The following is a 24,237-nucleotide window of genomic DNA, read 5'->3' on the forward strand; positions in this document are numbered from 1 at the left end:
CCTCCCATTTTGCATACTTCTGGCACGGTTTATATACAGCCGCAGAGCACAAGGATACGCGACCGGACGCGCGACCGGCATGCTCTTTACGTCCCTTTTTCGACGCTCAGTTGTCCTGCTCTTGCGCGCCGTGCGAATATCCTTCGCCCGAGAAAGGAGGAGTGAGATTTTCAGCAAATGAATCCCGATGATGCTGACGATGGAAATCATGATGATGATGCTGATGACGATGCCTGAGAGCAAATCACGGGGTTGATATTACGTACGGAGCGCTTGCCGCTTCACAGGGTGATGAATATGAATTGAGGACGACCACGGGCGCACGGCACGGCGTCATCATCATCGCCGCCGTCATCCGTCGTAACGGATGCTGTACGTACCTTGGTTTGTGTGCGAGAAACCAAATGCAACCGGTGTGGCCTACGGGACAAGGGTTCTCGGTTGTTACACAGCCCATTCGCTAGCGTTGACTCGTCCTGTACGGTGCCGAGTCCGAGTCGTCCCTATTACGGAGGAGCCGCGAAGGAAGCGCGCAGTGTCGTTTTGGTGCAGTGTGTGTGGCGTGGTCCTCTCGTGTGTTTGTTGGTAGCAGTAGCGATTAGTTATTTATTGGTTTTGCAATTAAAGCAACCGTAGTGTGCAATTTCCGATTACTTTCTGATCAATGCAGCAAGGTCCAAGTAGGTCGTGAGAAGTGTGTGAAGTGATTTTACTCCTTTTGATACAATCGGTGGGGAAGATCCTGCAAAGAAAAGCCAGTGCTCGTGGAATTTCCATTGTTTTCAAAGTGTTCGAATTGTGTTTTTCAAAGTGTAAATTGCTGTGTGTGTGATTCTGTCCGTGTCTGTTCACTTCATTTCCTCCCAAATGTTCTTCGTGCAAAGTTCGCGCTTGTAGTGAAAAAAGTGACCAAACATCCCGGTTTTTTTCGGGAGGTGAGAGTACAATCATGTCCACGGCCATGTCGACAGCGTTCATGGTGGACAGTCTGCTGCAGGGCAAGGACTCGCCGAGCGACCATGGGTCCAGCCCGGTACACGCAACGCCAGGCGCGACGCACGGTGATGCCGGCTCGCTAGCCTCCATCTCGGACAGTGACGAGTTTGACGAACCGAAAGACTCCAGCAGTCTGTGTGACTCGCCGAAAAGCTTCCACAGTCTGCACCATCCGGCGAGCGAACATCAGCTGCAGCTCCATCATCATCATCTCCATCACCACCATCACCATCATGCACTGTTGGTGCAGCAGCAGCAGCAGCAGCAGCATCAGCAGCATCACCACAATTCGTCCTCATTCTCGGACGACGAGCTGCCGGCGGCCGGACCTCCGGTTTCCCTCAGTGCGGGTGTGAGACGACCAGGTGCAACGTTTCGAGCCCACCCGGACCCGGACGGTGTGGCGGCGCTGGAGCCGATGGATTTTGTCTGTGCCAAGTGTGGCCACTGCCAGGCGGACCTGAACCCCGCGGCCGCTCGGGATGGCAGTCCCATGGTGGTCGGTGGGGACGGTGGGGGAGATAAGCGGGCGGGGGAAAATAACAACAATCACAGCAAGGAGGAGGAGGAGTGCGACAGTGTTGTGACCGAGCGGCGTGCCGGTGACGGTGAGGGGATTGGTAGTGAGTACGAGTTTCGGTGTGAAAAGTGCGGGTTCGGGGAGTACGTGGTGCCGGGGAAGCAGACCATCCTGAAGGAGAGCAGCAAACCGGTGCTGAAGTTCAGTGTGTCCGCCATACTGGGCGACAGGAAGGAGTGCGTTAAAGTTAGGAATGGTAAGTGTGTTTGATGTGAGAGTGTTGGAGCGTGATAAAAGCCTACTCATGGGCTGGGATGAGAATTGAACTTACTATCTGTGCTGTACATTTTAGAGCTGGTAATGTAACTTCAAGGGATCATGAATCTATAGCAAGAGCTAAACCCAGTAACAAACGTGGATTCTTTGGTCTAAATGTGGTGTTTTCCTAGCGTCGTTGTAGCTATTCGTCCTCATTTCATTTCTTTTGCGTCCTCACAGTGAAGTCTCTCTAAGATCCGCTTCAAAAAGATCTACGGCGTAAAGGGACATCGATTTAAAGGGAAACCAACTGAACATGACGCTAGTTTCGACAAACGATGTATTAAAAGATGATCTTCTATGACCGCAGAATAAAATATATCTATGAGAAGTTGTTCACAGTTTAGATTAAGTTTAGATAAGAAAAAAAATTGCCTTTAAGAAATATCATCACCATATCCTTCTCATTTGGCGAAACAATCATTGGTGGTCTAGGCCCTGGCAATATCAATCATAATGTCTGTGACTTATTCGTGAGCTCTTTAGCACCCTTTAGTAAATCCTTCTATATGGGAGATGATATCCATATGGAACTTGAACTCATGATGGGCATGTTGTTAAATCATACGAGTTGAAACACACCGGAAATTGATTTAAAAATTAAACAATGTATGTAAAATAGAGTTTGCATGTTCTTCTTCGGAAAACAATTTTTTGAGATTTAGATTTTGAGCCAATAGGCCTCATTCGCCTTTTTTAATAATTGATTTAATTCTATACTTAAAACCTAACATTCTTCTTTGCAAACCATTTGTGGCTTGCAAATTACCTTATACCGGATAGTCTTGGTTTACTTAAAGCTATTATCTGTTCATTTTATTAAAGAAGTGTCTGTTACAAATGTGGTTTTGGTTAGAGTTCTTTATAAAGGTTAGTAATACGAAGGAATTTTAAAAGTTGTCGCTGGCAATCGCTGTCTGGTGAGAAGATGGTGTGTGCGCTAGTGCAGGTGATGCGTTCCGCAGTATATCCATGGCATTCGGTTAAGATGTGGCGAACGGTGATATCGACGCTACATGGTTTTCAGGAAAGAGCGGCCGCTGCTAACCCAATAACCATTCCAGCTATTGGAGATGATGGTTTTGCTAAGGCGATTGAAATCACGGCGTGCAAGAGTGTTATGGCAGCAGGCCGGCTTATTACGTCATGCGTTGGCTAATCGGTCTGCTATTTCGTTTCCCTGAATACCTGTGAGACTAGGAACCCAGCAGAATGTGACTTCTGGTGAATTCGGTATATTGCATAGTTGTTGGAAGTTCGGGTCACGGTTGGTTCCAGATTCAAGTGTTTAAGAACACTTGCACTGTCTGTAAAGATCACGTTGGGCTTATCTCTGCGTAGGCCTTCGTCAGCTGCAATAACCAGGGCTATTGCTTTTGCGGTAAAGATTGATGTATGGACTGGTAGTCGGATAGCTCTATTGTCGATGTTGGAGTAGATTTCACAGCCAGTGGAACCGTTTTGTACTGATCCGTCAGTGTAGATCAGATGGTGGTTAAGATATTTTTGCAGCAAAATGACGGTTTACAATGAGACTATCGCAAGCAGCCCGAAGCTGATTTTTTATGGTTCAGTCGTTTGTGGTGGGCGGCAGTACCAGGGGCAAGGAAATCTATTAATCGCAATAAGTCTTCAGATCATTTTCTGTATCTATTACTATCATTTATAAAAATATTTACTCTAACTAACGCTATATGAAAACCTGATAGTCTCAAATGGCTTACAAAGAAGAATGTTAGATTTTAAGATTAGATTTTATTCTCAATTTTAAGAGGCGGATGAGTCCAATAGGCTCTAAATCTCTTTATCTAAATGAAGATTTTATTGTATGATTTCTATTACCGTTCTATTATTTCTATTAGTATTATTTCTATGCCAATATATTTTTGCTCTAAAAAGTACTATGAAACGAATTCATCTCTTAAAGCAAGAAAAAAATAATCAAAAAACATAAAAATTTGTACATTTGTACATTTGTATGTATTTTTGCAATTTGCTCTGCAGTTTCAATATAATATAATTCAATTTTTCTAATTCTAATAATTCAAATGGTTGGAATAATGATTTCGTTGATAACTCAAGTTCATTATTTTTATGTTCATTTGATTTTACAATCGTTTGTAAGTTTGTTTCCTTCCTTATTTTAAAACGTTTTCTGAATGTATTGCCCAATCGTTGTTTAATATAATCTCATCCTTGATTTCTAGCCTAGTACAACTTGTCATACTTAAATTTAAACGACTCTTTGGTAAACGATCACAATTATCGCCATTCATTGGCATCGTTTTTCCGCCTCAAAAAGCCTCAAAAACAAACCATTTTACGTGTCAGCGTTTTTCGACCCCTGCTGTACTCTTCCGAATGGCCATTCCAAGCCACAACCCGTTGGAAAAACCCATCGTGACCGTCGAAAGGACATTATTCCTCATTTTCACTCTCGTACTGGAACGTATTGGAAATCGGACCCCCGGCGATTGTCCTGATCATCCTCCCATTATCGGATTGGCGTGTGTAATTATTATGATCTGATTTCATGCAGCCACCCACTGCCACCGCACCGTAGGAAGGTTGCGGCTGGGATGCAGTTTTGCTCATTCCACGGCAGGACAGTGGCAGCATCATCACCGTCCGGTACGCGTGTAAGCGTAGCTGATGAACAAGTGCACCGTCCCCAGTGAGGATCTCGGTTGCATCCGATGCACACACATAGGGATGCTACCACCGGTTGCATCGCTTTCAATTATGTCCACCGTTGCACTGCTCATTTGTCGCCGCACTACTTGAGGCATCGAGAGTCATAGCAGTACTTGCACACACACACACATGCTGTACGGTGTGTGAGCGTTTGGAACTGCGTTGAAGCAGTTTATCATCCCCGGTCCGGTCCAGTCGACAGTGGTGCCGGTCGACGTGGTTTCGGCCTCCGTCCACCGTTGGGATGGGAATAATTTATATGCAATTAACACCTCATTTATACAAATAGATGAACAACAACTGGCCGAGTCGATAATCAGTCGATGGTATGCGGCAGTTTCGATCGGCATGTTGCGGTCGTACGCACGTCGAACCGAACGCATGCCGTGCCGTGGCGGGATTGGTTGATTGGTTTTGTTTGATTTTTATGCACCCGTCATTTGGTTCCTGAAATGCGTGTGGAAAGTACGTGTGCGGTACATTTTGCGCACTAGAACTTTCCCGCTGTTTAACAACTTGTTTTTCGGGGTGAGTGGGCTGTCGGGAATCCACCGAACGTCATCCTGGATGGATGATTGACGTAAGGCTAGTCGAAGGCTGATATATTTATTTGCTTGGTGGCTTTGCAATTATAACTTTTTGTGGTTAGTTAGCATTAAGACAAAGTAATTGAAATTGAGAATTTATATCTTAATTTTGTGTTTTGTGTGTTGCACAATATTTAAGAATTAAACTAGTAATAACACAACTCGGGATGCTTTAGGACATTCAATAATATTACGAGAATTCTGTGAAAAAACAGGCATATACGTTTGTAGAGAAATTTTGCAATGTTTTATGTAGAAAAATACGTAACTGTATTGTTTTGTTTATATCCCAATGTTAAAGCTTTCGATAATTTACCGTTGAGTCATAATTAGCTTTACGTTAAAAATGTATTTATTAAATAAGAATACAGGTGTTTATTAATTTTGCACAATTTTTTCATTTATTTTGAACAATCATTCCATACATTTAAAATATAGTATTTGATAGTATCATTTTAGATAGGATGTCTGACTATGTATAGGAAAGCAGTGATTACTTCCTGATTTTTTAAAGATTATATTGAATCGTTGACACAATGTAATGGTAATGTCCCAGAATTTCTGACAGATGTGATTAATTTTAGTTATTTTGTTTAATCGGTAACAAAAAAAAATGAAACCATCTAATAACTCTTGGCAGCAACCAACATCTATGGAAATACTACTATACTACACTACTATACTACTATACTACTGGAAAAGATAGAAAGCTTCAGAAATTCTTTGAACGATTATTTTGTTTTACATGCCTTTTTTGGTGCGCAACGTATGGTGCAAATTGAGCATTACAGAAAACATTTTAACACTGTTTTAGATGGTAATCTATTCCATCCCTATGTATTGTAATGTACATAACCGGTCATCTACATGCAAAATAAAAACAAAGTAAGGCAAAATGTTTTATTTTACTACATTTTCAAGACAAACTGTTTCAAAAATACAAAAACTCCGGACAAAATCTCCCTTCTCATAACAATGGAAAACTGAGCAGAGTTCGGCGAATTTTTTTCGTGCTATTTTTGCCATCCACTGTTGGCTGGATGGCACGTTAAATAGCAAATGTGATCTTTTGACAGGAGCAAAGAAAAACTGTGTATTTTAGTATATAAAGCAAATGTTGTGATCCCTGCGCATAGGAGAACAAGTGTTGAAGTGTTTTAAGTAATTTCAAAACGGTGAAAACATATAGAATTGCATTTATGTTGCTCAAAATTGCCATTTTCTAATTCATAAAATAATCGTGTCATGAAAACGCAAATAAGTTCGCTAAAAATGGTTTTTATGGCGATGGAAGGGGAAAAATCGCCATCAAACAACTTTTCCGTGGAAAGTTACCTAATAGCAGACATAAAAAAGCACCTTCTGCTACATTTACGACAAATGCATCTTAATGATTATTTTTAAACGGAATAAATCGGTTCTTGCATGTGCTTTTCTTGCATGTGCAGAGAGAGAGAGAGAGAGAGAGAGAGAGAGAGAGAGAGCAAAATAGTAACTGAAAAAATGTTTAATTTACTCATTATATTAAATTTGATTTGATAATATTTTACATGAATATCAGCTATGAGATTTCGAGATTTAGCGTCATCGCTTTTGCCGTTTGGTAGCCTAATCTAGCTTTACGTAACGAAAAATAAATTATCAACTACTATTTACAATAAAATTGATTCATAGGTTTTTTCATTTAGTTTGAATGTAAAATACAAATATAGCATGGTTATAAACATGAGATGTTCTATCTATTTCTATAAGCAACTTTAAATAAAGCTAGTAGATTCATGAGGAGTAGAAACCGACCATGATCTTTTTCAGCCATGTTACCAACACCTAACTCCAGCAAATGATTCATTATTTTGCTGCAAGCTACATTTTAATCATTCTCGTTCCATTCCTTTAATAATGTCTCCTCGGATTGGATAAAAATTCACATCCATCGACCACTAACACCACTCGCACTACTGCTACTACTACTTCCAGTCCATCAACAATCGATTTCCTTCACTTAAAGAGAAAAGCTGACTAAATAGGTTTGCTATATTTTTTCTTCTTTATCGCCGCACAAAAAAATCACCCAACTCCTCCAACCGAGGCATGCGTACCGAAAGCCCGAAAGCTGCCAAACATCCAGAACCTGGCAACCTGGCAGCCCGGATGAAATTGATTATGTGCTGCCGGATAATTTATACCACACTTATTTTCGGCGCGTCTCACCCAGCCCTGTTGCTGCTGACCGTTGTGTTGTGTATTGCCGCTTCCGTTTAAACAGCCACCAATCTTGGGGCCGGGGCAGCTTCCTGCATTAATTTCTTCCCTTCCTGGGCAAAATGAGGCTATCAAAAGTGTCTGACTCCAGCGGGTAAGCTGGTGGAGGGAAAGCTAATTTATATCGCTTTGATTTTCGGAATTTCGGACGGCACCGAGAGAGGTGACGAATTTCGGGGTGTGTGTGTGTGGTTTTTCTTCCGACACCCATGGTGTTCCAAGGTCTCGTTTCGAAGGTGCTGCACCGTAAAGGTACTACTGCCTGTGTTTGCTGTGGGTTTGAAAAACTTAAGCGCAGGAGTGGCAGTGTGCGCCCCGCTACCCAGTGGTTCCGATCGTTCTTATGCGCTCGTTTATGATTATCGGCGTCTGCAAGTGACAGATTTTCGGGAAGCGAAGAATCGGGATCGATTTGCACCGTCGGTCGGCCGGCTCGAAAGTGGCGAAGGGAGGGAAAAACATTGCAAAAACGGCCCATCATCATCATCATCTTTGTCGTCGGTTGCCGTCGTCGTTGCTAGTGCACTTGGCTTCGATTGGCTTTTCCCTTTGCTGCTAGGGCTATTCGGACAGACTTCCGGCTGGGTGAGACCGGTTTGTTCCGTTGTCGGACGGAAATGTGTTACACGGTGTCCTTAGCTCCCGGAGAAGAAGAAGAAGCAAAAGAGCACCGACCGCATCGAGGTACGCATCGTGTGACGTGCACATGAAATTATAAACACATCTAGCGAATGAACCCGATGACCACATAATGGCTACCCCGGGTTGTCGAAATTTGGGCAAAACCGTCTGGCGTCGCAAACTCTTGGATTCTCTGGACACTGGAGTTGCTCCAAAAATTGCTCTCTCCTTGGGGATGGGGCCAAACATCTCCCCCCTCATTCTCCATGCCATTTGGCGAGAGGCTTAAGATGCGAAATGCGCGTTCATGTGAAGGGTATTTAACGTGCCTCGCAAAAGCAAAACGGGTTCGATCTGGGGGAAGGAAATGTGCGGTGCTAGAAAATCACATCAGGCGTATGAACATGTTCATACTGCTAACGAGCTGTTCCGTTTCTTCCCCGGTAGCCTTCCTTTTCCCCCGCACTAAGGGTGTATTTTTTGTTGCAGTGGAAAACGAAGCAAGAGCTCTGGCAGGCAAGACTGGCGCATTCCTTCTGGGGGAAACACCGAACGGCGGTGCCAATTTCATTCGACAACTCAACTTTCCCGCCCGACTACAGCACGGCTGCGGTGGTGGTGGTGCCGAACGATCCTCTAAGTGAGCCGCCAGCTGACGCAAATTATATTATTTTCCACCCTTCGACGACGACGACGACGCTTCAGATTTTCCGGGACCCGGGGACGGGGGAGAAATATCTTTGGTCGTTTTGTTCGGTGGGGCCGGTTTTTCGGTGTTTTTCTTCCGACACACACACACCGGGTGGGAGAGTGTTTGCAGCGTCCCAGGCACAAGGGGAAGGGGCGCTCTGACTTTATGTCTTTTGGACTAGGCGTAGCAGCAGCAGCAGCAGTCGCCTCACGCAGCGCCGTAAAGCAGGTGGGAGGGGAGAACACAGCATACCAACAGCTCGACATTTTGTGGAGTCGAAATCTGGTACAGTTTACGTGCTAAGTGTTTTTCTCGTTTAACTCAATTTAGGACCGAGCATATGTTTCAGCAATAGAGGGTGTGTTGTGGGGGCGCATTCACCGAGTGGTGAGTGAATTTTCTACCATTTTGCCTCCTTGCCAATGCATAGATAGTCCGCCGCGTATAAAGCGTTCCGTTAAGAACTGTTTGGGAGCTGAGCCTAAGGACCGGAAAACTTGGCAAATGGCGGTAATGATTACGATGATCGCATGCCTTTCGCTCTGTCTGTCTGTGTTCTGTGTCACATGATTACGGAAATCCCCAAAATCGATATTGGCACTGTAGAAAAAACACAAGCACAACAGAACCTACCGGTAGGGAGAAAAAGTTTCTGTTTAAGGAGAAAGTTTTCTTCACCAAATGATACTTTGCACCCAACTCAAAAACGAAAAAGTTGCCTTCGCCCTTTAAATGAGAAATTCAAAATGAATAAACGATCTGTTTATGACGGGTGCAGGACGGGGCGAAGGTGAAGTAAGTGTGTAAGTAGTGGCGGGGAAAATGGTTTTTCAGCAACATGAAGTGAGCAGCAAGAAGTGAGCTGCATAAAAGTGCAATTAAAACAAGCCCAGCGCTAGAATTAAAGCCTTTCAAGCGCTCTTTAAAATCGGCTAGCTCATCCCGATGCACTTCGTGGTAAACCAAATAGGCGTGAGCGTGTGTGTGTGTGTGTGAATTACAAGGCTTGAAGTGATTTAAATGATTCAATTTGTTCCAACCCTTTTTTCCCCGCAAAGGCCTGTGGGTGGCGGATGTGTCCAAAACCTCCAAACGCCAGGCTCCGGTTTTTTTGTCCGCCTGCTGTCCAATGTTGCGGTTTTTGCTGGCGTGTATTATTTATGCGTGGTGGATATAATAACGTAAAAAATAAACACACACACGCACACACACACGAGCCAGCCTTGTAAATGTCCATTTGATGGAATACTGATAGTGATAAAAAGGATGGAAAGAGGTGCGCGTGTGATGCTTCCCGTTCAGCTACATGATTGTAATGAATATTTATAACGCGCGTACAAGTCTGTGTCCTCCCGGCGGAACGGGTGGACGGGTGGTGGGCAGAGAGTAACATTTTTGGGCGCACGGAGTGTTTTATTAAAATTGTTGCAGATTTTTGGGCGTTTTGATTCGTTGTGTGCTTGATTCTTTTATTTTTTACATTTTTTTCCACTATTTTCATACACTCTATCAAGCTTTTTAATTGTTTCTATTTTCGTTTATGCTCTTTTTTACAAAATTTGATTTTTTTGTTCATGATCTATATTCTATTAGAGTTCTTATCTGTTTTATTATGTTTCCATTCTTTCATATCTTTAGCAATCTTTTTTATTTCAATGTTCGTATACGCAGATGTTGAATTGCAAATTTGTTTACACATTGTTACTTTACTTTTCATTTGAATTTTTTCATTGTTTTTTTGTGATTTTTTTTTCTTTTGCTTTGCCCTCGCCACGGTACTTTTATGACCTTGTTATTTTATTTACTTTGTTTTTACTCTATGCTAACGAATTACTTTTTATATATTATTTCTCTGTTTGCTGGCTTTGGTTTTTGGCCAAAGCATGTGCTCTTGTGTGTTCAACATAATATTTTGATGGCCTTTTCCCAAGAGCTTCGAGCCCTGTTCTGGTGAAGTGTGTTTTGTTGGAAGCTCTCCAAACCTACGAGAGAGTTTGTAAAACATGTCAACCAGAGAACGAAACAAAAAAACAACAACCTTCAACCAAACAGCCCTACAACCCGTTGAGCAATGTTCGGGGAAATGGTTAACATGCTCTTTTTTTGTTGTAAATATTCTTTCACGAAAAATCATCCCGCATCTTCACCACCTCCACTGACAGGGATGCAAATGCAGCCCCAAAACTGCAACAATGGATAGTTATATGTGTGTGTGCGTGTGCGTTGTTTTGGCTGCGATGCATATAAATTATATCACCGGTAATTTGTTAATGTAATACACGATGGCTCGCGCTTGAGGCTCGAGTGGACCGGAGTGGGAAGCACTTTTTGTGTTGTCGCTTTCGGGATGACAGGCGACGAATGGCGCCATTTATTTTACGGGTTGCATTTCCCAGGGAGGGTTCTGGAGCCACGTGTGTCCGGGCCAGTTTGTGGTCAACCATTTCGGTGAAAAACACGGTTATGATGTGCTTAATTAATTGCATATTAATTATGCAGCGAGCGTGCATTACACAGGAGACATTGTTAGGAGCCTCTTGGGTTGCGAGAGGACTTGGAAGGGGTTGAGCAATTGACGTAATAGTTGTTAGAAATTTGCTGAATTTTTATGCTGTGTTTGGTTCTCAGGTACATGTTCAGTTAACTTAACAAAAACACACATTTTATTTCAATGCAAACACTTCAAAACACTGCTTCTTTTATTCATAGTAATTGTAAAACTGTCAGCAGAACCTTCCTCCACCACTTCAATTTATCATTTTATGGATTAACAACACAACCACAGTGTGGATAAAAGCTGCTGCCATAAAAGTAAAACCCAACTACAATGAAAAGGAAAACACATTGCCAATGGAAAAGAAACAGTGAAAAAAAAAACAGTCCTTCCAAATTTGCACTTCCCGGGGCGTCCCATCAATTGATCATATAACTGCGTTTAATCACCTCGACACACCACATTGACAGTCCATTTTCGGTGGTTCTCCGTCCGTCCCCGTTTTCTGTACCCCTCCCGAGCTGCAGTTTTTGCGCAAATCAGTAAAAACATTGAAGAACAATAAAAGCACAGTTAAAAAAAACACTGCCAGACGCACTTTATGCACCAGTGGCACAACAATAATCGTTAAATCGTTAGAAATGAGCAATAAAAAAAGGTAGAGGTGGATGGTGGTGCGGAAACGCGCGTGGTGCCCATTCCCGCCACACCCGAGAACCGTTTGATTGAAGACATCTCCGGAAAGTCCCGGGATCATCGATCGCACGTTGAAGCGTGTAAAGTTACGCCCCGTGAACGGGCCGGCAAACGGCGGGTCCCTTTAGTTTTCAAAGTACAATAATAACAATTCAGCACACACACACACACATTCGTCCTTATGCTGGAGCGTTGAGACACACCACGAGCCATGTCAAAAAAGGAGGATATTCCCGTTCCCGGTGGGCAAGTATCTCGGTGGCCCCGAGGGGTTTTTAGCAACCAGCTGGAAATACCAGAATCACACAGAATCACACACACACACACACACCACCGCCCTATACCGGTTAAGCCACACTCTATCGAGCAGCTTTGCGCGGCCAATCGAGACAATAATTTAAACATGATTATAATCCAATGTTTTTACAGCCCAGCCTTAGACGGGGCCTGCTGCGGGATGGCGTTCGGTTTTGCTCTGCTCTGCTTAACGTCCTTTTTTAACAGCGCTTGCTGTACGGGCTCCGTACACCGACGGAAGTTTAGGCAGACACGTTGGGCTTTTGTTTTTGTAACAGATTAGGACCAGGATTGAATAGAAAATTGAGCAACTTTGGCATCATCCTTTTTTTGTGGGTTCTTTTGAGAAGGATCGCAATTGATGCTTGAAAGGTGCAGTTCGAGGGATTGCTGTTGTACGGGTTTGTTGATAAACGATTGTTACCTTTGCTGTGTGTGTGAGTGTGATGAAACGAGCAGTATTTTAGAAGCAGTTCGAAACATAGCAGCTTAAATACAGAATGACTTGGATATCAAAAACACGTTGCCTCTGTCGAATTCATTTTAAATATGTTTTCTGTAACTGAGCATCAATCAATGTTTTAAATGTTTGCTCATTTTTGTTTTAATTGCCCATTTTTAAATTAGCAACGACAAAATATTGAAACGTAGCTACACAAAATCAAATAACATTTCTTCCACATGGTCCTTGCAAAATTCATCCAGCCGTTTGTGGCAGCATCTTTCTTTGAGATCCTTTTTTAACGGTGGTAAAGCAACAATAACTTGATGAAATGTTAAATCTGAACTGACCTGAACTAAACTCAATCGATTAATGAGACACGCGAAAGAAATCGCATTTACCGTACTGCTTTGAATTACGGACACTTATGGCATTTTTGGCATGTAATAATTTCTCACTAATTCATATTTAATTCGTCGTACCCCAGCATAACTCAATTTACTGAAGCAAACCTTTTACAATTAAGAAAAAAAATAAGATTTCCAATAATTTTACTCGAAATACTGCAAAAACTCCAAAAGCTGCAACGATATTTTAATTCATATTCCAAACAGTTTTGAGCTCATAAGTCAAATTACGGACGAAAAACAATTCATATCCCGGACAGCCTCAAAATTTCATTTATAATATTTATATTAACACACACACTACACTTTTCGTGTTTTTAACTTATATTTACGTACGGACAACAAATTCATTGTACAAATCATTGTACTCCTAGGCCGACAGAACGACGGTCTTACTGACAATGGGGTTTTTCGTGCGGTTTGAACCGAACTACTGTTGCGCGATTCGAAGATCTTTCCTGTACGGCCATTAAGGCATTGGGTACATGTATCTTCAAATATCTTTGTTTTATTGATAGCACTGAATCTTTGTTATTGTTATTATCACTGTCAAAAACCATATTTTTATGCAATTAATGACAATTTTCTTCGGCTGTCCGGAATTAAAATCAAGCTAAACAATAATGCTCCGAATTCCGGTCAGTATTAAATACGTGTTTTAATGAAATTCAGATCACAATATGATAACACGTATTGGTTATCGACGCTAAAACAAATATTATTATAGATTCCGATGTATTTCAATGAACGTAACTGCGTTTAAAAGGAATTATCGAAGAAATAAAACAGAGTCCCAATAATCATTGAACTTTTCAAGTAACTTCATATCCTTAGCAGTGCTGGTTCACACATGGAAAAAGGGCATCTATGTCATAAAATATCCTGCACCGATATTTTGCGTGTAACTAGCGTTGATTTTCAATTATTGTGACAGATAAACAATTACAAGGTTTTCTGAGTCAATTTCCAATGTCTACAACATTTCTCTTGCACATGATTTTCAGTTCTTCGACATGATTTTCAACACGTCTCAAGGTGGATTGAGTTTGACAGATCTTTATGATATGTTGAAAATCATGTGTAAGAATTGAAATTTTATTCAGATGGAAAATACAATGTGTGACGGCTGTCTTGCTGGCGCACATTTGAAAGTGACTTAGAAACCTCTATAAAAGGTATATTTATATGTTCAAGAATCTTTTAAATTCAATGGGAACAAAAGAAAACTTTACCAGTTTTAGTATCGTTTTGTAATACTACTTCAATAATTAGAAACACAAATCAGATCTCACAAATTCACTGCTTTAGATGTGTCATCTACAACTATTCAGCCATCCGTAATGTATTAAGTTAAGAATGGCTTGTTAGAAAGCTAATCTCAGATATGTAGAGAACATTATCGTGGTTAAAGCTATCATTAATCAAACAGCCTTAAACTGTATATTTAGCTCTCAACGCTAACCTATGGATCATTACGTGAAAAATTTAGTCAGTTCAAGCTTATTAGGGTTAGGAAACAGAAAAATAAAGATGATCAATTAAAACATCATCTACAATCCATTTCCCAGTATCACACTAAACCAGGGAAAACTAAACCCTCCGCTGCTCTCCGGTTCTCGCTCTGGGCTCGCCATTTTTGAAGTGCTTCCAGCATCTGCCACCATCACTTTGCATCCTTCATTTAGCATTTGAAACATTCTTATATGATAATTTCGCCGTGCCTTTCACACAAAGTACCCGTGTTCCGACCGTGTTTCTCCGAAAGCGGGAAAAACGCTCCAGGCGCCTTCCAAATTCCAGTACTCACGCCGGTACTGTCTGGCGCGTCATCACGGAGTGAAAGTTAGCCGGCCCGATGTTTTGCACCGTTTCCTGCAATCAACTCATCTGCCAGCGTCAGTCCAAAAGGCTCCCGTTGAAAGGTGAACCGCACATCCTCACACACACTCATTAGCAGTAGGTGGAGCGGTGGAAATTTAGCGTAACATGCAATAACAAAGAGCGGGCATAGGTAACTTCTACCAGCATACACGTCAGCTTACTTGTCAGTATCCGGTCGGTACGGGGGGAGCAGGAGCCTTTCCACCCCCGCTGAAAGGATTAGGAACAAAGGCACGAGTCGATTAGAATGTTGTTTTGTGCGAAACAAAACAACACGCTGCCTGCCTGCTGCCGTTCCTGAACTCACCGAACTTGACGCGTTGATTGAGTCCCAAAGAGATACGAGCATATCAACCACAATAATCTAAACGGTTCTTAACGTGCAAATGAGAGTTTCGGGAAAATAGCTTTTGACTGCCTGTTCGGTTCCAAACTCATCCCCAAGACGTTAGCATGTCAACCTTTGTGCAGCGTTTCTTCGTAGGGGGTTTTGTGGCGTGATGAGGACATAAGACGGCGGCTGCTATCTTGCGCTTCGAGACGGGATCACGGTACCGAGGCAAAGGTGTTAACGCGGAAGTTTTTATGTGAAAACTTTGCACCAGGCAGCGTTAACGTGTCGCACCTTTAGTGCGTTTAGGTCGTAAAGTGTGTTTGAGTGTCAGCAGCGAAGCGTTGCGTAGTTGTGGGTTAAGGTCGGTACCTTCCAGAAGTCATACGTAGCGGCGAGTTTTGATAGTTAGATCTCGTAGAAGAAGAAAAAACCTCTCAAAAACATGCGAACTATTTCCGGACATTTTGGGACGCAACAGCGCAAGCAAGAAGCAAATGTATGTCACCTCTACCGAGTACCGAGGTATGAATGTAAACTTTGGAACTCTGGGCTTTATGGAGTTGTTTGTTATGATCATGAACTGAATGTAGGGAATCCCCAATGCTATGGCTTCCCGTTGAACTCTTGTGCGGTCATTCTCCTTCGCGGGGGTTTAAGCTTAACTACCTTGGGTGACACTGACGCTCATCGCAAAAACAACAGTTAGATCTAGAATGTTCAAAACGTCTCTTTGGGTTTGGATTCGTTTCAGAATTTATTCAACCACAGCACCTTTGGCCTTACATTCAGCAGAACCTGATCCAACAGAACCACTTGGCGAACCCGGCCTTCCTCGGCGCCCATCCGCACCATCCGCATCATCCTCACCAGCAATTACCCCCGCATCATCATCATCCACACCATCACCCGCATCATCATCATCCCCACCACCACCATCATCAACCGGGCACACATCCTCTATCACCTCATCAGCAGCAGCAGCAACATCTTACCGTTGGACCCAACGGTAGCCCTACTGGAGGACATGTAACTAACAACAGCAGCAGTAATGGTAGTGGTGGTGGTGGTGGACCCCACCACCACCTGCACAACAGCAACAGCAGCAACAGTACGAGCGAATCGGGCAGCCTGCCTAACAGCCCGGAACTGCAGGAACCGTCGGCCACCGGGTCGGGTCCGAGAGATAATAAAATCATTGCGAAACCACTTCCGAGTCGACCGACGCCCTTTCTGCACCACAGCCTCAACCATCCGCATCTGCACTCGCTGTTGGCCCACTGCCGCAATCCTTACATGCCAGGTAAGTTCGGTCTAGTCTAGTCGGTGAAGACGTCATGCGAGTTCAGCCATTACACGCGTACGCTCTTCTGCTCTGCTGCCAGGTGGACCACAGGTTTTTCCGCTACCTCCCGGGCAGGGATTCCCCTGGGCACACTCGACGCGAGGGAAGCCCCGCCGGGGGATGATGCGCCGGGCCGTCTTTTCCGGTAAGTTTTATAAAGGGAGGAGTACACATCTTGCAAGGATGTCAACTGGGTGGCTTATTCTACGACTTATTTCTTTGCTTCGTATAGACTCCCAACGGAAGGGACTGGAGAAGCGGTTTCAGCTGCAGAAGTACATCAGCAAGCCGGACCGGAAGAAGCTGGCGGAACGGCTCGGCCTGAAGGACTCCCAGGTAAGATATATCTGTAGTGAGGGTTATGATTTATTCATGCCATTTGGGGCATTGCTCTGCTCAACGGGGAAAAAACCCCGCAAATAATGACCACACAACATATTGTTGGCAGCCTCTTGAGCAGGGCAGCATGTAGGAACTGCTCGTGTGCTCTTTATTGCCGGTGCGCCATCGCGGCTATTGACATCCATAGTCAGTAGCTCCGCCCTGGCTAGAAGTGAGATCTTCTGGAACACACACCAAAAAAAACTCCTCAGAAAACTGAATTTTCCTCACTGAAATCAACGCTCGCAACCGGGAAGGGGGAGCGAAAAAAGAAAGATGGCTTGCCTATATACTGTGCCGGAACTTTCGGCAACAACCACCACTCCACCAGAGGACAGAGGAAGAAAACAGAGAGAAAGAGATGGTTAGTATTATTTGGCTGGAGCACTCTACTTTCGAGGGAGTAGCGCAAAGTGCGCAGACTCGCCCTGGCTTGGGTTGTATTCGTCTTTCGAACGTCCACTGATTTGTCTGCGTAGCCGTTTCTTTGAGGAAAAACTTTGAAATTTCCAGCGGGAATACGGGAAGTTTTGGGACGGATGAGGGCTTTCGGGAGAAAATGGATCCAACTCTCCACTGATTAATGGTCAAAGACGTTCGTGTTGTGGGGCACGTTAATGGATTGTGTGTTGTCGATGATCGCCGTCGTTGTCGGGTGGTTTTCTGAAAAGGGTAATGGGTTTTTATTACCAACTCATCCGCCCGGGCAATGACTGGCCAGTTGAATGCGCTTTTCGGAGCTGCTGGGGTTTTGTTTAGTGGATTGATTTCGCGGTTGAAGTTATTCCGGAGTAGAACCTAAAAATAAAGCTCAAGCTTTTAGAGCCTTCATAATAGCAAGACAGTTTCTTCAAAAGTTTCCCCCAACCGGCCAGCAAGCTTGCCCTCCTATTGGTACGATGCTTGATTAATGGTGGCTCCGTAAACGTTCCGTTGTGGTCACCGTTTTCGGTACGCCCCACATAAGACTGCACAAGACTTTGTGTTGAGAAATGAACCTCCTTCTGCAAATGTTATCCCCTTTACTTTTTGCTCCCTTTGTATTTGCCCCTAAAATCTCGTTTTCTCTTGCCCGGCGACCTCCATCCCTCCTGCCGGCGATAATCTGCACCGTAATCCGAGATTGCACTCGACTGGAAAAAGACCAGAAAACCAAAAGCCATTAACTTCATACTTCATGCCCGAACCGAACCGTTCCCCCGGTTCACCCTCCCCATTTGCTGGAAGGAGCTTGGAAATTGAAAAGTTTGCCCACCGTACCTCGGTTTCCTCGGGAAAACTGAGGAGAGTGTAAGAAAAAAAAAGTCCTCCTTCTCTTTTTCACTTCCAATTTCTTCATTTTCCTTTTCTGTTAATGGGAAAGGAGAGAAGAAAAAAAAACAATCAACCAGTGTACGACATGACAAATAAAGAAACGATTATTTCCTACTTCACTTATGGGGAGAGAGAAAAAAAACCTCCTGAAACAGAGAAAGCGGCAGTTTCTTTTTCTCTTTTTCCCACACACACTCACACGCACAAACAGGCCCACATACATAGGTTTGCCCATGCACACGCCGTGCGCACGCTTCCGGCCTGCAGGGATGGAAGGAACCCACACACTCACGCACACACACACTCATTGAGAGCGCACGTCTGGAGATGACATTTTTCCAACTTTGATAATGTTTTTCCCGCTTTTTTCCTCCCTCTCCGTGTGTATGAGAGTTTCTGTTTTTCTTCACGGAAAATCGAGCACCAGAACGAAAAATCTGCGAGGCGAGGAACAGAAAGAGAAAGAGAGTCTTTATGTGCTCTTCGGTGGTTGCTCCGAATAATGCTGGAAATTGATTTAATCCGATTGTTATCGGTGGAAGCGTAATGAATATTTTCCACCCACTTTCTTCTCCATCTTCTCGACATCGTGTCCCCGTCCTCATCCAAGGCAGAACAAGATGTTTTCTCTTTCACTCACTTGCCATGGTGGATTCAACGAGGCAGTATGAGAGGGAGTGGTGAGAAGGAAGCGAAATAATCTCATTGATGATCATGATCCGTGAAATGATTCCAGCAATTGCGTCCTTTTTCCTTCTTTTGCTTGAAGCACACAAGGATTCAACGTGCCAGAAGTGGATTTTCCTTCGCTCTTTCTCTCTCTCTTTCACCTCGGTAAACTTACTGCTTCACAGTCTGTCCTGCGGCCATGGGAGCTGCAGGAATGTTTCAATAAATTCATGAATATTCCTTTTCCACTTTTGTCCACGTTTCGCCTGGGCAAGGGGGGTGTTCATTCTGGTTGGTTTGTGGTTTGCCGGGAGAGGAAAATTAATCGTTCATTAATTTTCCAATCTATCGCTTCATCGGCTTGTGCCCCCCGTCCTCCCTGTCATTTCTCTTTAGTGAAAGAAAAACCGGAAGAAAGTTATCTGAAAGAGGGTGGACTTTTTTTAATAATTGTGTGAAAATTATGCAATGAAGAAAGGACAGAAATGATTTGTTAGCACTCAGGTTAATTGAATTATCACAGGTGATTGAATATTTTTTTCTTGTACAAAGAATTAAAAAAAAAATTAGTAAAGGTTGAATCATGGTCATTATTGTTGTTGATGATGTAGAAGAGGATTACAAAACAAAAAATGATTGAAAAAGAAAAACATGCATAAAATAGTGCAAACAATAAATAAATATATAAATAATATATATTTTCTAACAAGAACTATAAGCAAAACTAAGAAATATTAATTAACGAATAAAAGAAAAGCTTGTTTTAATTACTTTGGAATCAGTTTTGACACATAGGAGAGCTTAGAGTTGATTGTTTAACTTAGTAAAAATAATTCAGTCTAGAGCGAAAAGAAAATAACGTTAGTTTAATGCCCATGTATTCATCAAGTAAAAGCTTATTACGTCATTGAGCATTTGGTCCTTCGAACCGGATGTACATAATTTGAAGAAAACAAAATACATCCAAAGCCTCGAAAGTTTAATCCAATAATCCTGCATCTTCATCCGATTATGATTCTGTTATCTTAATCTTGTGCTATTTATTCAACAGCTTCTTTAAGTCTTTAATAAAATAAACAAAACCACTCCAACGCACAAACAAGTTCGATCAATATTAGCACACGCAGTACTTAGCTTGATAACTTGATAACAGGGCAACAATCATCACCAACTGCCCTGTACACTCCCAAACGCTTGCTTGCGCATACGTTGCTGGCATAACAAATGTATGCTTAATCGACCGTTCGACCCCTGTATGCGCTATACATGGTGCACGTGGCGGCAAGCTGGCCCAGCCATTCCTTGCAAGAAGTGCCGTTCCAGGCCCGAGTTTCAACCTTTACACAAAAAAACAAGCCCCGCTAACCACCACCGTCTGTGCGGGAGTTTGGGAGGATAAGCATCACTGCAATTGATTACCACCCTCGGCAAATCGGGATGCCTTCAACCCAACGACCGGGACCACGTAGTTCTCCGAGCATTCAAGATGGGGTAGAATTCTTCTCAAACATTTACTTGTCATTGCTGGCGGCAGTTTCGATTGTTTTCGGAGCAAATGTTCTTCCTGCGGCTTGTGGCTTACAATACAAAGCGCGTGGAGGGTGTTAGTTGTGTGTTTATTTACAGGAAAATTAAACCCCACGAGGGCCATCATCGCCTGCGAACAAACAAGTAGGGATGCGTACAGGGATTTTGTGGAATGTAAATTTAACGAGAGACCGTTTAACGGGGTCTGCTGCTCAGATTAGCCTGATTATCCTTTTCGAGTGGAGCGGCTAAAGGCGTCCTCTAAAGAGCGGTTAAAGGCGCTAAAGGCTAAACAGTGCAATCACTGTGGGAAATTGTCGTCGCCTTTTTTTTTTCCTTACACTCGGGTTTGATGTTTTGAACGGATGATTGATTGAGTCACCCGAGCGCTGGAAATGAGGCAGAAGCGCACCGAATTGCAGCACACCAGATTTCAGGTTCAAGCTCGACGCGTAACTAATGTAATTGATTTTCTCATTCTGCCGATGACAAATGAGACCACAAGGTGCTCGGGAAGGTTCTGGCGTGATTACGCACACTCACATGTTGATGACACATACAGACTGAACCGGGACTGACGGACTACAGTTGCCTTTGCATTCGTGCACAAACGGGGGTCACACTGCGATAACTACGATGACGTTGGCAAAGGCCTAGTGATCCTTTCCAATGCATCTGTCCCCTGGAGAGGTTTGGTGGCGTGTGGTTGAGTCTATAGGCCACTGTAGAACCAAAAAAAAAAAGGATCACAAAAACAAAACATTACACGTTGTCAAAATTCATCGATCACCACAGCAAGATTTTGTCCGCTTCACGGTGTGCCGCAGTTGAAAATTAGATAATTGAACGTTACCACTTTTTCGTCACACTTTTTCGTCAGGATGCATTTGGAATGCACTCTGGAGGTTGATGAATTGAGTCGTAGCTAGGACACGGTTTGCGGTTTGCATTTGTGAAGTGTCATCGCTCTGCTTTGCGAAGGATTTAACTGTTTCACTCCTTCGGTTAAGGGGGTTTTCGTTGCATGATGCTGTTAATAGATGGGGCAATTATTATTAATGTTCAACATCTGGAGCGCACTTTTCGATTTTTTTATGCTTTGTATATCATCGAATTGAATTGAAACTTGCTAAAAAACATCACTTTTTGTTAAAAGGAAAATAAGAATATGTTTTGTTATTCTTCTCAATTCGTGTCTCAGGCCAATTTCTTAATTTATGTTTTATTTAAGCTTTCAATAAGCCAAATCGAAGGCCAAACAATTTTAGTCAAATCAATACAACAAATCAACAAAATTAATAATCACTTCACATGGAATGCACGGAAATACCCTCTTCTGTCATGCAATGAAAACCGAAAGTAACTACGTCACCGCATTGTTTGCCCGTGCGTGAGAATTATTTAGCATTACTCAATTAGCGACTAAGCTCGGTGGTGCATTCCAACCCATCGATTAAAACTAATTAAATTAGCAACCAAAAATACCAGCTATAAAACCAATCAATGTTTGAAGCGTGTGTCTCGTTCCGGGATTTCAGCTTCTTCAGGGATCGTGTCTAACGTCAAACGTGCAGACGCGCTCAAGATCATCCACAGTGTTCCTCCGAAATCGTACTACTCTGCGTAAGAAGTACATCCGTTTGACGCAAATGCAAATTGTCGATTTCACTTCTTTTATCAACAGTTGTTTGGTAAACTTTCCATCTTTTAAATTGTTCCCGGTTTTTTTTTTGTTCGGTGCGTCGAAACCATCGTTTGGGATGAATATTGGACCCGGGACCCGCATGCGTCACAATCAAAACCCACGAGTGATGCTCGAGTGTGGTGATAATATTTGCTTTGTAGCTGAGGCGGCGAGCCTGTAGAAGAAGAACAGGAAGAGTAGCTAAAGCGTTTGGAGTCTGATGATGTTTGGGAGGAGAAATTCAGCGCCATTTGGGTTCAACGGTCGTTTTGGGTAGGTTACTAGTGGGTGATTTTTTGGACTTGGTATTAAACTATGGATGTAATGGTGCGACGTATGTGTCGGTTAACGCTTTTGATCACAAGCACATCAGTATGTTGTGAGTAAGATTTCTTGGAGCCTAAGATCTGGCACGGAATTTTCAGGAAACGACTTAATAAGACACAATAACAGGAACAGGTACGAATGTGATAAAATCTTAAAAGTTCAAGAAGATTGGGATACAATAGATGCTGTTGTTATGAGACAAGAAATTACCACATGTGTTATACATTTTGAAATGATGATGTTTGAGCTCTAATTTCAAGATGAACGTACTTTTGGTCCTAATTTCAATTCCTGAAAGATAGACCACATTTTTCTGTCATAGACATACCCTTAGAAATATCTTGCGTAGCTAAATAAGTTTCAAATAACCAGTCTATTCATGGCTGGAAAGACACTCAAAGACGCCAGATGTAGAGCACCAACAATAGCAGTTGCGATGGAAATCGCTTGAATTGAGACGTTCTTTAGCTGGTTGGTACAACCATTGTAGGCTCAATAATCGATCCTCAAAGTCATTTGTTTAGTCTGCATCTATCTTCTACTTGGTACTTAAAAATGGTTATGAAGGTGAAGTCGCACTCACGTACGCCACAATATAGGTTTGTGAAGGACGGAAGATATTGCAGAAATTTTTACCCAAATGTTGATTTGAATTCTTAATTTGAAGCAGGAATATTACAAACCAGTACCCACCGAGTGAGACATGACAATCAATTCGTATAGCTGACCTATTGCTAGAGAGTCTTACACCATTCACTCCCAATGCGTTATCCCAATCTTACCATCTGCCATGATCGATCTTAAAGGATTGGGATAGTCCAGTGTTAGGACCTAGCATATGCCGATCTTGATTCGCTGGACGATGTTCAGATCAACGCTACAACTGATACAGTTTGACATTGTAGTATTCTTCTCCTTCATTTGGCACAACAAACGTTGTCGGTCAAGGCCTGCCTGTACCATTTAGTGGGTTTGGATTACCTTTCAGTGACTTATGGATTACCATTAGCAGGTTAGTCCATACGGGGCTTGAACCCATGATGGCATTGTAGTATACCTATTAGAAACTTCTTCATTGGCACAACAACCGTGGTCGGTCAAGGCCTGCCTGTACCCACGAGTGAAGTGAGCTTTGCTTTCGGTGACTTATTGTTACTATAGCAGGATAGTCAGTCCTACGTATCGGGGTACGGTCTATTCGGGGCTTGAACCCATGACGAGCATGTTGTTAAGTCGTGCAAGTTGACGACTGTACCACCAGACCGGCCCAACCTATTAGAATATTCTTCCACAAATATGGTTTAATTCTTCTGATTTCCATGTCCAGAGGTGTATGTGAGTCATATCTTCGTCGTAACGTCCTAATCAAGTTATCAGTCCTAACAACTTCGATCATCGCGATCGGTTCTTTAAAGTGAATTGCTCATCATATGGAATGACTATCATCAAACTCTTCTTCAAGGCTCATAGACCTGTACTCTAGACATCAGTAACCTCTGCACATTTAATCCCTGAATTTCAATTGTCTTTGATAAATAATAAGCGTTTACGTAAGTTTCTTGGACTTGAGCTCCTCCATATTAATCTCCATTCCTAAAATTATCTTCCATTTTCTAACAAAATAATCCTAACGTCACTTTACGCGAAAATAAACTCAAGTGCTAATTCTCAGAATACAATTCTAAATCCTCAAAATTCATTCAAACCAGCCGTCTATCCCTCTTACGAGCAGGAGTTATTTAGAAGCTGGTAA

General features: G+C 42.8%; 1 protein-coding gene across 1 annotated transcript in view; it reads left to right on the plus strand.

Annotated features, from left to right (window-relative positions):
- The first annotated feature begins 313 nt into the window (after positions 1-313).
- The window catches only part of LOC1276399 (transcription factor mef2A), a 28,048-nt gene continuing 4,124 nt past the window's right edge, over positions 314-24,237 (plus strand). The window contains exons 1-4 of the mRNA XM_061646134.1: positions 314-1,772; positions 15,992-16,540; positions 16,623-16,727; positions 16,815-16,918. Of these exons, the coding sequence (XP_061502118.1) occupies positions 950-1,772; positions 15,992-16,540; positions 16,623-16,727; positions 16,815-16,918 (1,581 nt within the window). The 5' untranslated portion in view covers positions 314-949. The remainder of the gene's footprint in view (positions 1,773-15,991; positions 16,541-16,622; positions 16,728-16,814; positions 16,919-24,237) is intronic.

This window comes from Anopheles gambiae, chromosome 2 (assembly GCF_943734735.2).
Source record: "Anopheles gambiae chromosome 2, idAnoGambNW_F1_1, whole genome shotgun sequence".
NCBI lineage: Eukaryota > Metazoa > Arthropoda > Insecta > Diptera > Culicidae > Anopheles > Anopheles gambiae.